The following is a 16,312-nucleotide window of genomic DNA, read 5'->3' as shown; positions in this document are numbered from 1 at the left end:
ACAGTTGGTTAAACAATGTAGAACAAGGTGAGTTTGTCTCATTATCATCTTGATATATATACTAGTTGCAGTCCCGTGCGCACGGGGCGGAGAAAAAATTATGATCTTGATAAAATCGTGACCGAATTCCGAATTCCATTTCCTTTCCCCGCCGTTTCAAGTCACTTCCCCCGTAAAATAAGCCATAAATTGTTAATCAAATCCCGTCTCCGGATTTCCCTCTCCTCCTCCCGAAACTATATGCCTTTCGTATTCGCAGAAATCCTAGGGGCATACGAATTTCGAAAATACGCCCATCGTAGATATTAATAGATATTCTCAACTCAACTTCCTCTTTATTAAATGCGATAAGAATGGGCGCAGATAGATATAAGAGTAAAGTGACTTTTGAAATTCCTTCAAGCATTTTTAAATTTCGGAATGTAATGGGAGTGCCACGTGGCGACAACCCAGCTTATCACATTCAGCTTTATAGATATAGATAGATAGATAAAATAAAGAGGAAGGAGGTTTATTGTTCACCGCTGATGTGGCAGCCCTCCCCTTCCTCCCTCAAGCCTATGTGACATCATATTTTCCTACGTGGAATTTCATACCATTTATATTTAAAAAATCGAGGGCAAGAATTTTGGACTTACGCCTCTTCAACTTCCTAAAACGGATGCTAACCGCTCAATATTCCCAGACTTTTGGACTTTCCAACCCTTGAATCGTCAATCTCTTCAACTTTCCAGACTTTCCAAAAGTTTCAAAACGCCTTCCCATTAAATCCTTACTTTATTTTATTTCAAATTATTGTTTTTGACGTTTACTTTTCCACCATATTAATTCCATCTTTCCGTTTTTATCAGATACATCATGTCCATTAAATTTGATTTATTTAGTTCATCTTTTTTTCTTTTGGCAAGTTCCTCCGTTTTATTACGTGCCTAATTGGCCGTAACACAAATAAACAAGCAGAAAATAGAAAAAGAGGGGGAGAGAGGTTGATTCGAGACAACCGGACCTCCTAATGGCTCGATTCGAGATGAACCATGACTCTCCAAGAACAAAGTTTCCTTTGCTATAAAATTCTCTTCTTTTTCTATTTTCATTAACATAAACTTCTTAAATACAAGAATGAAGGTAATGCCACATAACTACCACATTAACCCACTAACATAACACATAACAAGTAACCAACACCCACTAACACAACACATCTTTAACAACTAACTCCCACTACCCTAAACCCATACACCATAACTCACACCCATAACTCAAACACATTCCCACAACTAGACAATAATTAAATTGTAACTACCCATATGCACCATAGTTATATGCACACAGGGGCGATGCCACATGAGAGGAAAGGGGGGCAATTGCCCCCCTTATTTTTTTGGAAAAAAAAAATATGCCTTTATTTTTTAATAATTTTTTAATACTTACCCCCTTTTTTTTTAAATATGCCCCCCTTTCCAATAGAAAATAAGTTTAAAATTTTAATTTTACCATTTTTATCTCTCTTTTTTGTGCAAAATTTACTATAATTTTTGCCCCCTTGTGCAAAATTTCAGATAGAAATTTTTTCTATCTTAATTTCAAGATAGATAAAAAATTACTATAATTTTTGCCCCCCTTGTGCAAAATTTCTGGCATCCCCCCTGTATGCACATATGATTGATTTCATCTTTCCTCTTTTATTCTTGAACTTTTCAGACTTTCCAAGAGTTTCAAAACGCCTTCCCATTAAATCCATACTTTTCTATTTCAAATTACTGTTTTTGATGTTTCCTTTTCCACCATATTAATTCCATCTTTCCGTTTTTATCAAGATACACCATGTCCATTAAAATTGATTTATTTAGTTCTTTTTTTTTTTTTTTTGGCAAATTCCTCCGTTTCCACTTCTTAAGATTGATTTCATCTTTCCTCTTTTATCATGTTACACCAATTCCATTTATTTTGATATTTAATACCCCAAATCCCGTTACAACCCAAAAAAAAAAATCTCTCTCGATCTCAGACCTCTTCGTACAACAGAGAATTAAGTAACAAGAAGAAGAACAAATGGTGAGATTCTTTTTTTTTCTTGTATGCTGTTAGGTTTTTTTTATTCAGCTATTTTACCCACTTTTTCTGAGATTTTATTTTGGTTTTTCAGTCTTCCTCGGTTTTCCACCTTTCCCTTTATATTTTGTTTACGTTTTTTTGTCTCAAATATTATTTTTTTTTCAGTTTTTTCACTAGATTTCGCTATAGTTTATCTCCTCCAGATTAACGGTTGTGATATTTGTGTTAGAGCCTTCCATCCCGTCCAATGAAATACCACAAAAAGGTGTCGGTGAGAAACATGTTCCTATATACATCGGAGGTGCCTTAATCATGGCACTTTTCTCAACAAGGTAATTAGTCTAATTATAGAGAAATTATATGATGGCCGACCGTGAAGTCACGTGAAGGTGATACTTCAAAACTACCACCACTGTTGGATCAAATATCAAGGGCGGTACCATTTTGATGGTACTTGACGGTCGGGCACCATATAAAAACTCCTAATTATAACTCTCCTTACATCTTCTTGAGCTGTACCAAAAATTCATGAAACTTGAACTGCAGATAGAGTTGGTTCGGAAAAAGTGCAATGAGCAATTTCAGCAAAGCCTCCACAATTTTGCACATGTTGTCTGTGAACATGGCATGTTTATTCTTTGTTCATTCTTGCTGCAGTAGTAGTAAAATTAAGGGAGTTGTTTAATTTTTAAACATTTTGTCTTCTACCGTATGAGTAACCATGAATTGCTCCCAATTTTTTGTTTTATTTAGCTTAAATAAACTTTTTTATTGTGTTACTTAGTATGGTACCCATTAAGCCACATTTAATATTCTATCGAGAGAAATAAACCGTCGATCTGCGTCGCCTCATGATCAACGGTCTCTATCAACTTGGTACCTTGATCAATCCAAAGTGGGGCCCATCAGAACAGAATGACCTCCGAGTTTTCGGATAGGTCACGGCATGTAAGAAAAAGTGCCATCTCATTAGCACTATCTAGACCCAAAACGATTACCGCCGATCAGATCCCTCGACACGTGGATGGCTGGGATGAACCCAACCCATGACTCTTTGAGTCCTTGCATTTATTTATTTATATATCACTCGTTTGATTTTTTTCTTTTACTTATTTTGTATTTTGTATTTTGTATTTTTCTTGTATAGGGATATGAAGAAGGAGAGACAAAGAACAACCTCTCCTTTAACTCTTGTGTGAGAGAAATAGAGATATAGAGAGAGGGTTAGGGTTAGGGTTAGGGTTTGGGTGTGCTTTGCAGAAGGGCAAGAGAAATCAATGGATTCTCAACCCAACTGCATAGCGTACGCACCATCGGCGCACGATAGTGCGACCCAGAAAGAACAAGAAGGCTCCCACTCTCTCGTGGATCCGTTCTTGAAAGAGGCTCTTCAAAACCCTCGCCATCGCCTCACAGGTTTTTTTCTTTGTTTTCTTTGTTTTTATGATGAATTTGTTTGATGGGTATGTTGATAATTGGATTGAATTTATGGGTTTTTGTTCTAATTTTATTGATTGCTTTGATGGGTTTTTATTGGTGTTTGATTTAATTTTTAGGATCTATAGTGATTGGAGATGGGTTCTTTTTTTATTTTTAGGGTTTTCCTGCCTTTCTTTGAACAGTGGTCTGTCTTTGTTTCATGGTTTGGAGATCTGTCTTGTTTCAGGACTTTCTTGTAGATTTTCTTTAATTTGGTGAGATGGGTTTAGATCTCATTGTTGGACGTTTAGTTTAATTTAGGATGGTTTTGGATCTGTTTTTCTGTTTTCAATGAAGGGCTTATTTTGGCGTATTATTAGGGTTTTCTCCTGCCTTTTTATTTTGTTTTCATTTTCCTTTTTAATTAATTGGTGATGAGTTTTAAACGTTGTTCTATGTGTAGTTTTTTCTCATTGGGGTTGGATTTGTTTGGATTTTTGGGTGCCTTGATCTGTTATAAGTCTTGTTTAGTCGTTCATTTTGTAAATCTTGATATGTTTTGTAGAGGGGTGTCTTTGTGGGTAGACCTTGTCCTTTCTTTTAAGTTTTGATTGTTTCTTTTGGTTATTTTATATCTTATGGAATCTGTGCATCCAATTGTTTAATTTTCAGGATTATTGGCATCCATGATTTAATTTTCTCTACTGCATCACTCATTATCTTGCTATATTTGTATGTTAATTGTCGAACTACGTTCATTTCTATATATGGAATCTGTGCATCCAAGGTGTACGTGGGAACAGATTTTTTACATTGTTGATCATTTTATATGTGTATTTTCAATGTTCAACTTGTAGTAATCAAATACCCAAGAAGTGAGTTCAGCCCTTCAATTTTTTTATTGACAACTAAACATGTGATTTTCTTTTTGGAATGGAAACTAGGTAGAAAATGCGGTGCTAAGAACTTATTTGGCCTAATCCCATTCAGTCAAACCATGAGATGTGTAGAATCTAGACGGCAACACTTATCGGTGGGTAGAAGCTGAAACAGCTTTCATTTTCTTTTTGTTTGACTGGTTAGGAATGTGAATATGACGTGGGTAAGGGTTTTGGTGGTTTTGAATGAGATTAAGTTTGTCATTGGAGGCTCAATGTGATGCTTTGGGGCAAGGAATTCTCTTAACTAGGTTAGATGTTTTAGGCGGGACACTCCCCCCTTTACGGTGGTTGTTTTCTTGACGCTAGGAGATTCATCACCTTTTCTTCTTTTCTACATGGATTGCTAATCCCATCAAGAAGCAATTTCTCAACAGATAGCTTAGATAATTTTGGTACATAATGTACTTCCTCGGTGATATGGCATTATATGCTTGAGATTTAACAAAGTAAGACTTTTTTGGAGCATGACCTTGCTCTCAGAAAATATTTATTTTTATTAATATATTTTGATTTCCACTTGATTGACCAAAAAAGGATGGTCCACTAGGTTTTCCTACCAAGATTCTTAAGATCCTTGACAATATGATAGAATTAAGGGCGCCTTTGCAAGAATCAGCTTCAAGGGCACCCTTATTGGTTAATTTCTGTAAAGTCAACACGGTTTCCACTTTTTTAGGCACCATCCACTTTTTTCAGCGCCACACTTGCAGAAATTAACCAATAAAGGCGCCCTTGAAGCTGAATTCTGCAAGGGCGCCCTTCATTGTATCGTTTCTCACTTTCTCATGCAAATTTGGCCGAGTGCTCATTTATATGAATTAATATCTTTGATAAGGAGTGACATCTTCTTTTTTTATATTTTGGAATGGAACATTTGATCTTCTTCTCAATTATTAATACTCTACATGATTTGAAAAGCTTGTAAACAAGATTGAAACACTAGGTTGAATGTGAGTGTGAGTGTATTTGCTTTGATAGTCAAGTTACTTTCTTTCATTGAGAGATTTATCTTGGTTGGATCCACTTGTACAATTATCCTTGTTTGTTAATGCCCATCTCTACTAGGGAAGTTGGAGGAAAAGTATTTATGGGGTGAATAACTATGTTACCCAAATACCCATGTGGAAATGAACATAAACACACGATCATTGGAAAAAAAAACAAAACACAGGAAGATTTGACATTTTTAAAACCCAGGACATGGAAACACATGTTTTTTTCCTTTGGGTAACAACAAAGATTTTATCCCAAAACAAAAGTACAAAAATATCAAAAGGGATAAGCTGTCCCATCACACTGACTCCAAACTAAATTGCCAATCTGAAAAGAAAAGGAAACTACACAAATATAGATATCCCGTACCATGAGGTAAGACACAAGACGTATAAATATTTTCTAAGGGTATTAAGGCAGCATGTGTGCCAGGCCAAAAGGATGGTTGGTTGTCAATCTTAAAGCTGAATTTATCTAACAAACTTCAATACACTGGTGATTTATTTGGCGAGATTGTTAGAATAATAGTATTATGGCAAGAATCGTGCTTGTGAGTTGTTGATTCAGAATGCAGATGGCACTACTTTTTTTTCTTACGTTGGATTGTAGCACACATAGAGTGGTCAATTTTGCAAAGATGGGCCAGGATATGAAATATTTTCCCATTTTCTTTCAAGATTGTTGGGATTAATTAAAAGGACTTTGTAATTTCTTGGTTTGAAATATCAGATGTAGGGACAAAATCGAGAGAAAAGTGGGCTACGGAAATTTCATTGAGGGGGGGGGGGGTCTTCTCGGATCCTCACAGCTTGCAGATGGCACTACTTTTTTTCTTACGTTGGATTGTACCACACATAGAGTGGTCAATTTTGCAAAGATGGGCCAGGATATGAAATATTTTCCCATTTTCTTTCAAGATTGTTGGGATTAATTAAAAGGACTTTGTAACTTCTTGGTTTGAAATATCAGATGTAGGGACAAAATCGAGAGAAAAGTGGGCTACGGAAATTTCATTGAGAGGGGGGGGGTCTTCTCGGATCCTCACAGCTTTTTCCGTCTGTCTTACGCAGGTCCTTGTGGGGATAATGATGTCATAAAGGCTGATGTTAGAGTAGTGTGGAGCAGAATCAAGTTTGTGTCCCATCTCAAACCAACCAAGCTATGGAGATTGGGCTATTTGTTAAACACCATTAGATTGCTTAAGGATCATCACCTTTAGAGATTTAGATTACTCTTTACCGAGATGTGGGAAGCACCAGCAAATTTTTGAGTGCCTGTTCTACCCTATTCACCGTGAAGGAAATTGTAGTGTTGATAGGGTTGCCAATTTTGGAGTGTCATGTATGAGTCGTTGTTTTGTGCCCATGTTGGTGCTATTGTGGGCTTTTCTTTTGTTGACTTGGAGTCATTTGTAGTCTGTTTGACTTTTAAGTTTACTAGTTTGGAAAATAAAAACGTGTACTTCAGTTTATTTATGTTTTGAGATGCTAAAGGGGCTGAATGATCATGATCAATATGTAAATCCATGATAGCTAAGAGAAAGTGAGAGAAATAATAGATAATCAATATCTAGAACAAGAAAGATCAAGATTAAAAAACATTAAGATCAAGATCATGAAAGATCAAGATCAAGAATGATCATGATCAAGAAATATCAAGAATAAGAATGATAAAAAAAGATCAAGAAGGAAATCAAGATCGAGAGGGAGGAAGATCGGTGTAGAAAAGGGAAACAGTCTAGGGGGCGGTTTATAAACCCAACCGGGAGTGAAGAATGATGTGACATGACCCACTTGGTCCATCCTTTCTTTGTTATGAGAGACATTCTAGTTTAGGGTTTTATTTTCAATTTTTTTAGAATTTAATTATATTATATATGGGGGCTGTCCACATCGCCTAGTGCCCACAAATCCTATACCCTTTATTGCATTTTTCTCCCTTTACCTCTCCACGGCCTACATGGCCTCTTTTAAGTCACTTAAATGACTTAAGAGAAACCTTATAATCGGATTGATGGGCAATAGGGTCCACCACTTAAACTCTCTTCACACCCCTATATAAGAAGCCAAGGGTGGGGAAGCCCCAAATTCACAGTGAGCTCTCACATAGTTTCACCTTTTTTCTTGTCTAGATTTTCTGTCGAGACAGAAATTCCATTTTTTTTGCTTAAAGCAAAAGCACCACTCCCTAATAGTACAATGTGGGTTGGTCCCAATGAAAAAGAGCTTTTTATAGGGAAGTTTGACCCGACAAATCGAAAACCAAAACAAGTACAAATGAACAACAACATCTGCACGATCATCACGTTTCGTAATCATTCTTCGATGAAGCGCTGGAATGATACGGTCACTGGTGCCTTGGGGTCAAATTGCACTTGAGGTTGGATTGGTTGTGGTTCTTCCTCCTGGTTCCTCTGAGGCGTTCGGTCCTCATCCTGATTAGAGACTCTGGACTTGTGAACTCTTTTCATGCCCGTCTATAAGAAGCCAAGGGAGGCGAAGCCCGAACAACTTTGGACGTGTGAACTCCCCAAGAACATTCCATTATCCCTTCCTTTCCTCATTCCCTCCCCAACGTCTATTCCTTTCTTCTCCTCTTGAGCATCCCCGATGTACATCAGGCTTGCCTTGCTGATTTCTCACTGTTGTTCATTTTCATATTCATGCTACTTATTACTGCCACGGCTGCTCACACACACATCCTGCTGCAGGACAATACCTAATTTAGGAAAAATCCTACACTCCTAGTGGGATTAAGACTTTAGGACAATTTAGGGCTTACGCGGAAAACTAAAAGAACACTTAACAACTTACCTAAGGCCGAATTAACGCCTAATTAATCTATGGGCAGCAGGAATAATGAGACTTCAATAGCATAAATAATTGCAAAGATTGTAATTAAGCATGAACTAAACCTTATACAAATCAATCAATGCGATAAGGATTCGTCAGATGAATTGATAATAGAAAGATTAGTCCGAAACTAGGCCTACGTATGCAACAAATTAAAAGAACTAAAAACTAATGTAAGTACCAATGAAATAGATGTCACACAAGCTTGAAAATAATAATACCCAATGAAGAAGAAAAAAAAGTCTAGCAGCAGTAAAAGGCTCAAAACGGTCCAGTTTTGGGTTGTAGTGGTATTTTGGTAATTTGGCAGATCCTTAGAAGCACAAAGCGGGTGTAGGGGCGGAGGCGGGAGCAGGGAAGCGTGGGGTCTAGAAGAGTCTAAGTTTGGGAGCGCCATGGGAGCGTGTACGTAATATTTTCTTTATATATCTTTCAAAATTCAAGTACATCAAAAACTAATAGTTTCTAACCATTGTCATATGTATCTTTCAAATTTTAAATACATCTAAAAGCTAATTTCTAACCATCTTCATTTGTGTGCACTCATTCCTTGTGAATTCTAAAGATGCACAAGCCTCTATGCTTTCTCCAATGAAGTACTTTGAGGAGTTGGAGGAGTTTGATGTAAGGAAGTTTGTGATGGTGGGACTTATAGAGCAATAATAGCAGGCTGGGAGTGTCACTAGAGCGGTTCCCGTCTCTCTGGGGTCGCGCTCCCTGGAAGCTCCTTCCTAAGGAGCGCCGAATCGAGATTCTGAGGTGGGAGCGGCACCCCGAGAGAAGGTTCTTGCTTCTAAGGGCAGATCTGGGATTTTGGTTTAATACTGCTGTCAAAATCTTAGGTTAAGGGTAGGCATCTTTTAAAAGGGTTTCCGGGCTTGAAAATGGTGCGAATTTTCAATTAGCTGCAAGAGGGGTTTAAATTTAAGGTTCTTCGCTGTTTAGGCTGAGGTTTAATCATAAAAACAATCTCTCAAAATCTCATTACAAGATCTTGGAGAACAAGAGAGATCTATGGATTTTGGGTTTTCTAGTTTTATGGCTCAAGAACAAAGAAAATAGAAAATCTGATTCACTAACCTTGTTTGTGTTGATTTAATTGAAGAAATAGAAGATAATAGATGAGAGGAGATGAGAGAAGAATGGCTCCAAGCCACCAAGAGGAGAAGAGAAGAAGTAGTCCAAGCCACAATAACTCTAACAAAAATTCTCAATTCTATTCAATATTCCTAAGTCTCTTACATTGCTTTATAAGATGTATTTATAAGAAAAGAAACCCTAGAAGATAACTTAAAGTTAAAAACTAATCTTAACCATTCATCTAATCTAAAGTAAACTAAGTAAAGATAAAACTTATCTAAAATATTAATCCCGTAATAGACATTTACCACTTCCTAAAAACACTCATAACTTGCTCAAATCACATACAAATCATGTGATCTTGGGCCCATTAGATAGGTAATTGAAAAATCTTTCTAATAATACCAAAAACACACCAACCAGATGAGATTTGATGCCCTAAAAAGTAGGCTACAAATAAAATGACGAAAATAGAAAGTAAATAATAAAAAAAAAGCGACAATGTCTGTGACCCATGCTAGAGTCCCCACCATCAGTCTCGTTCACGTCTTTGCTTGTAAACCTTGAATCCACGCCCATTGTTGATGTCCCCATCACATCCCATCATATTTCCGTCCGTTGCTGCGCTATATAGGTTATTCGAGCAGTCCTCGTGCGGATGAGGCTATCAAGCTGTGGCTACTTCTCCACCACTATTCGTGGGCCTTCCTTTTAGCGGGATTTGACATTGATACACTCATCACCGGGTGAGATCTACTTCATCATAGCCTTTGACTGTCCAGATCTGTTTTTGTTGCCACTCCAGTCTTGGATCAGTCCTTACCTAGCATCTTCCCTATTTGAGGCCTTTTAATTACAGCTTAGTGGCTTGCTGGGCCATAGAAGTATACTGTTTCTAGTCATTTTCAGATTGTAGACATTTGATTTGATTCATTGCCCATTATTATAAAACCTTATTTTCTTGGTGCATGACTTTATTTGCATGCCTTATTGGGAATGAACTTTATGCTTATGATGAATTATCTCTAAGGCTGAAATTGCATGTGAAGACCCTAGCACGCGTGGAATCACCTCAAAAGTTTAATCTGATTTTTGAATTGAGAACACTTATTTTAATTTGAAGGATGGCCACTTTTGCTACTAAGTTCCACGAGAAAACACATGAACCCTAGGTTTTCACCAATGAAGAAGGGATACGGAGGAAAAGAAGGGAAAAGAGTGCGTCGAAAGAAAGAGATGTGAAAAGAAAGTGAGAAGTAAAAAAAGGACATAAGAAGTGAGAAGGATAACGGGGTGTCGGGGGATGAGGGAAGAGAAGAGAAGAGAAGAGAAGAGAAGAGAACGATTTGATGTGAAGCATCACGCTTCAAAAAAGGCATCGCAACCAATCAATATAAAAAGTATCAAATTTTATTTATATTTAACTGTTTTTGAGGGCCTATAGGCCTTCTATATTTATAGGTTATACAAGCCACACGAAAATTGGAAAAAAAAAGACTTGCTAATCCAACTCAAACTCCTAATGACTTAAAGCCATGTCTAAAAATGCGGATGCTGGTCAAAAAGCGGCCAAGAAAAATCGTTGCCGACTCGGCGAAGACGCGGCCAAGAATGTGGTTGACATGGCTGAGTACTTGGTTGATGCGGTCATAACTCGGGTGAGTCAAAGGAGCTTTATTGACTCTGTAGGGCAGAACGCGATGGCAGAACGCGGAATGCGGCCAAGGGAAAAGAGAGTCGGCTTGGGGGAGTCCACGACGACGCAATGGAGTTTTAAAATTATGACTTAAATACTCCAATTACATGGACCTTTCCTGCCACAAATAGACCACTATGGCATCTTTTAAGTTGGAAGGCGGGCGCTTGAGGTTTGGGGTGTAAACGGATCGAATTCGAATCGAATATGGCCATATCTGAATTAGATTACAGTATACACTATCCGAATTCGGATTCGGATTCGAATTTGACGGATATTTAATATCTATTACCGAATTCGTATCCGTCGAATATTGTTCGAATTCGGATATTATCCGCATCCGTTTATCCTGTAAATTCGAACATTTTATTGCAGCACTTTATCTTTCTTCTCTTTCTTACTCCTCGAATAAATTTTCCATACCTTAAAACCAGACCTCTACCTTCTCTTCACAAATTAACTCTCAAACCCTAAAATATATGGATCATCTTCTTCCTTTTAAAACAAAGGCAGAGAGAGGCGGTAGGGATGGAAGATGGTGTTGGTAGTGGCCTTTGGGTTTTTTCTTTCTTTTTTTATGTATATGATGGAATGTGTTTGGGCTATTTTGAACAGGGGAAGTGGGAGTGCTGATTGTGGAAGATGAAGAGAAATGAGGATGGAGATGGGGATTGGGTTAGAGATGGAGGTGACTGGCGGTGATGGAGGTGGCTGTGAGAAGGTGGAGAGGCGCGGCAGTGGATTTTGGTGGGGTTGGAGGCACCGAGGAATGCCGAAGATGGTGTCTCAGCCTCCTCCTTTCTCCTCTCTCTTGCTTCTCCTTGCAAACATTAGAAGTCCCCTCTTTTAATTGCATTTTGGGTTTTTATATAACCCTAAGTTGGAAAATTGATCTGAGCCTTCCATTTACCATCAATGACTATGGCCTTTTTGCTCTAGAATTCTCTAGAAACTATGACCTCTTCTTTCAATCACCATCATTCATTTGTCTCTTTCATCCTACAGCCCACATTTGTTGTTTCATAAAGAAGCCATGTCAAACTCCAAGAATGCCCTTAAAATGAGAGATTACTTCATTTCCTACCAAAAACACTTTTTGCCTTTGTTTTTTTCTAAAAAGAAAATTCACTTTTTTTAGAAACAAAAGATAGTGTGTCATTACAAAAAATAAATATTAATGATATTATTAATAATAAATAAAAAGGATTTACTTCTCGGATTCAGATGTTAAACGGATCGGATATACCATTTACTAGATTTGCATCCGCTAAGAGCCGGATATCTCATAAACGGATTCAGATAATATCCGCTTGATACGGATCCGGATAATATTCGCTTTAAACGAATTTGGATGCGGACGGTAATCAAATTTTCGAATATCCATTTACACCTCTACTTGAGGTCACTTAACCAACTTAAGTGATTAATTCCAAATGACTTAAATGGCCCATATCACTTAAGGTTTTTGTAACAAACTTGTAGGTCCTATTTTAGAAACCTACAACTTAGAGAAACCAAGTAATATTGGTGGAAAAAGACCGTGGTACCTCTCGTATAACTTAAGGGACTTTAAAGATACTTAAAAGACACTTAAAAATTATAATATGGGCCCTAGGATGGTCCCCATCACCTTGGCCCTCTTCCATGTAGTATCTATCTCCTTCTACTTGCCAAGAATGATTCCTTGGGAATAACCTATAGCATAGTTTTGTGAAACTTAACTTTGATGACTCTAGCTTGGGGAATTCAAGCCCAACTAGGATTGGGGGCGTTCTGATAAATGAGAAAGGTGAGATAGAATGGGCTTTTGCAGGTCCCATATGAGAGGCGGATGCTAGTACGCTACGGAAGCATAGGTGGTCGCAGTGCACCAAGGTTTGAGGCTCATAGCAAGAGATGGCCTCGATAACGTGGTTGTGGAAGGGGACTCATTGAATGTGATTCATTGGCTCAATGGTCTTCAAAAGCCGCCGTGGAGATTTGACAGGCTGTTTGATGAAATGTTTGACTGGGTGAGATCTTCCTCAGTAGTTTTCCAGCATATGTGCCTCTCCGCCAATGAGGTAGCGGATAGCCTTGCTAAAGTTGGTGTCTCCAAAGAATCTTTGGCACTTTTTGATTTTCTTCCCCCTTTGATTAGTCTTAGCTTTGTAATAGTTTTTTATTTTTTTTACCATCTTTGTACTGACCAACCCTTCTTTCCAACAGCAAGAGGTCATGAGTCTTAAGTTTCATTGGTTGCCGAAATTGCAAAAGGTTCAACGTTTTCGTAGTAGATATTCTTTTTATTTATTTCAAACTGCTGAAGATAAACTTCACTCTCTTGGGAACTTGAAGGAGTGGCAGGAAGTGCCCGCCTTTGGTTCTCTACCGTCAATTTTGACTAGTACTGTATTTTCACTTCTGCAAACTATATCTTCAATGTTCCACAAGGCATTTTTTGTATTATATTTCACATGCACATATGTTACTATCAATGTATCAATGTTATAAAAGTCCATCCCTAGTGAAAATGCTGCTGGTAATTTTATTCAGTACGAGTTGGTTCTCATTTCTTTTACCGTGCGAGCCACATGGCATTTTCTGTGAGTCTAATCTAACAAGAATGTGAGAAAAAAACCCTTCAAATGAAGCTATATGTTGAAATGTTAAAAAGGAACATATTCAATGACACATGACTGATTAGAGCATTGATCATGTTGTTTTGCATTCCTGTTTACCTGAATGTTTCTTTATGTATTTTAGTTCTGCGAATGGAGTTGGATATTCAGAGGTTCATGCAGAATTCTGATCAGCATCAATTTGAGTTCCCGCATTTTCCAACTTCATACCTTCGCCTTGCTGCTCACCGTGTTGCTCAACACTATGGTCTTCACTCTATGGTTTTGGACAACAGTATTGACGGTTCCGGAAGCGGAATCGTAGTGAGGAAGACACCCGAAAGCAAATATCCAGTGGTATGTCTGTCAGAAATTCCTGCAAAACAGCCCGAAAATGACAAGTCTGAGCAAGTTAAGATTGCTATTAGACCGAGGACACACAAAACTTCCCTGGGTGATGGAACTGAACAGGGTAATAGGCGTAGTCCTTTGAGAACTGTAGAAGAGAGGAAGGAGGAATATGATAGAGCACGGGCCCGCATCTTCAATGTTTCTAGCAGTCCTGACCTAGAAGGCTTATCTTCTCAGGTTCTGGTTTATCCGAGAAGCCCGGGTTCAAGTAGAGACGAGATTGAAGCTTGCAGAAACGCAACAGATGAACCAGATAAAACTAGCATGAAAGATGGTACCTCCAGAGTTGCCGCCATTTTCAGGGATAGAGAAAAGGACCGTACTGACCCAGACTACGATCGGAGTTACGATAGGTAATGGACCCACCTTTAGTATTTGTTGATTGGTTAGAGAAACTACTACTGAGCATAAAACATTTTGCAGGTATGTTAGGAGCCTCACTCCTAGTCAGAATTTCAGCCCGGGACCATTCACTCTGATCCAACCTCCGTTTATTCGATACGAAAATGGCTTTCCCCAGTTGGGTCACTTGCCAAGGACCCAAAATTCCATGAACTATGGGCCTTCGAATGGGATCTTGAGCCCCATTACTGTTGGATCGAATCCGACTTCTAGGGATGCTGTTTATCATATGCATTGGCCCAGCCCTACTATGATGTATGCAAACTCATATGAGCATTTTAGACACGCCATTTTCCAGGTAGACACTTCTGTTTTATAAGAATGAGGGACTTTTCATTATTCAATCTTCGTCTATTTCTGATTCGGTGTGGACTATTTCTGCAGGCGCCATTTAATCAGCAACCCCTGAGCTTTGACTATTCTCAGAACCACTAATCAAGCAGGGAAATTCATGTTCCAATTTATGTTGTTTTAGATTTCCTGGAGGTGGTAAATACTAGAGACTGCTAAAATATTTTGTTTCAGTTCTAGGCTTTATGTTTTTGGTTGAGTAAAGGACCTGGTTTCTCTTACTTTAGATGTTTGTGCAAACTGTTTTAGTAGTTTAGATTTTGCTGGTATTGGAATCTTAATTCTTTTGACCTATATTCATTTCTTGTCAAATCTGTCTAGTCTTTCACTTAACTTTTTCAGGTGTGTTGGTACCCAGATTTCTCATCATTCTGCCTGGGAGTTTTTTCAGGTATTACATATCTGCCTCTTCTCATTCTCATTATTTTTGAAAGGGAAATGATTTCAGCACAAACATGTTTTGATACTAGACGCTTATGTTTCTTGTCTTGTAGCATTTATTGTCTTTGCAAGTGTTTTTTGGGGGCAGTAAAAACACTTTTACAGCTCTTTAAATATAAAAGACAAGAAACATGAGCGTCTTGTATCAAAACATGTTTGTGTTGAAATCATTTCCCTTCTGAAAATGACTCTCTTCTTATTATTTTGGAGTTGTTAGTAAGCTATTAAAGGTTGCTATGATTCCGAAGAAGCTATCAACAGCCAATCAAAGGGGTGTTTAAGTGTCATTAAAAAGTTCTCATCAACCATTCGAATGAGTGTCTAATAAAGTGAACAGTACCATCTCAACAAAAGGCACAAATCTCAACAATAGGTAAAATTAGTCATAATTTTAGGGAAATGATATCAGCACAACCAATTTTTAATAATTGCAGGAACACAGCTTGTCTTTTTCTTTTTTAATTGGTTTGTAAGAGCTTTTTGGGAACCGTAACCCTTGACAGCTCTTTAAATAATATACGACAAGATGGGTTAATTCAATTATAAAAACATGGTTGTGCTGTTATCATTTCCCCAATTTTATTATATGTTATTACATGATCCCTTTCCCAAACCCATTTGCATCAAGGTTTAATGGTTATTCAATTATTATAGGACCAGCTGACATATTTGCAAAAATGAGATGAAAGGGCTCCCTCATTGGCTGCACATCACCAAAGCCCACTTAACATTCTTTGACTTTTGCATTTTAGAGTGACCTGTAGCCAATTGGGGAGCCCTTTCAACTCTTTTTTGCAAGGGCTCCCTTCCGTCTAGCATTCGTTAAATTTCCCCTGTATAATAGTAGCATGTAAACTCTTGAAATTTTTTGAGACAAGATGGGTGGGGCCCACCGTTTGACACATGGATAGGACCCATCATCTCCATCCAAATCCTTGCATAGGGTGAGGCTTTTACACCTCGTGATTTTATATATGGGCTCTACCATTTTACACCCATGCATAGCACAGGCAAGAAATGGTAGTAAATGTACAGGCAAGAAATGGTAGTAAATGTATAGATATTGCTTTC

At 37.9% G+C, this 16,312-nt stretch overlaps 1 protein-coding gene across 1 annotated transcript; it reads left to right on the top strand.

Annotated features, from left to right (window-relative positions):
• Nucleotides 1-3,237: 3,237 nt before the first annotated feature.
• LOC143852617 (Single-stranded nucleic acid binding R3H protein) lies at nucleotides 3,238-15,021 on the top strand. Its single transcript, XM_077362092.1, has 4 exons — nucleotides 3,238-3,471; nucleotides 13,782-14,400; nucleotides 14,471-14,747; nucleotides 14,834-15,021. Exons 1-4 carry the CDS (start codon nucleotides 3,333-3,335, stop codon nucleotides 14,882-14,884), a joined length of 1,086 nt encoding a protein of 361 aa, XP_077218207.1. The 5' UTR covers nucleotides 3,238-3,332; the 3' UTR covers nucleotides 14,885-15,021.
• The last annotated feature ends 1,291 nt before the right edge of the window (nucleotides 15,022-16,312 follow it).

This window comes from Tasmannia lanceolata, unplaced genomic scaffold, assembly GCF_043159265.1.
Source record: "Tasmannia lanceolata isolate RefF3 unplaced genomic scaffold, GAP_Taslan_0.1 ptg000019l, whole genome shotgun sequence".
Lineage (NCBI taxonomy): Eukaryota > Viridiplantae > Streptophyta > Magnoliopsida > Canellales > Winteraceae > Tasmannia > Tasmannia lanceolata.
This window is presented reverse-complemented; position numbering and strand designations above follow the sequence as displayed.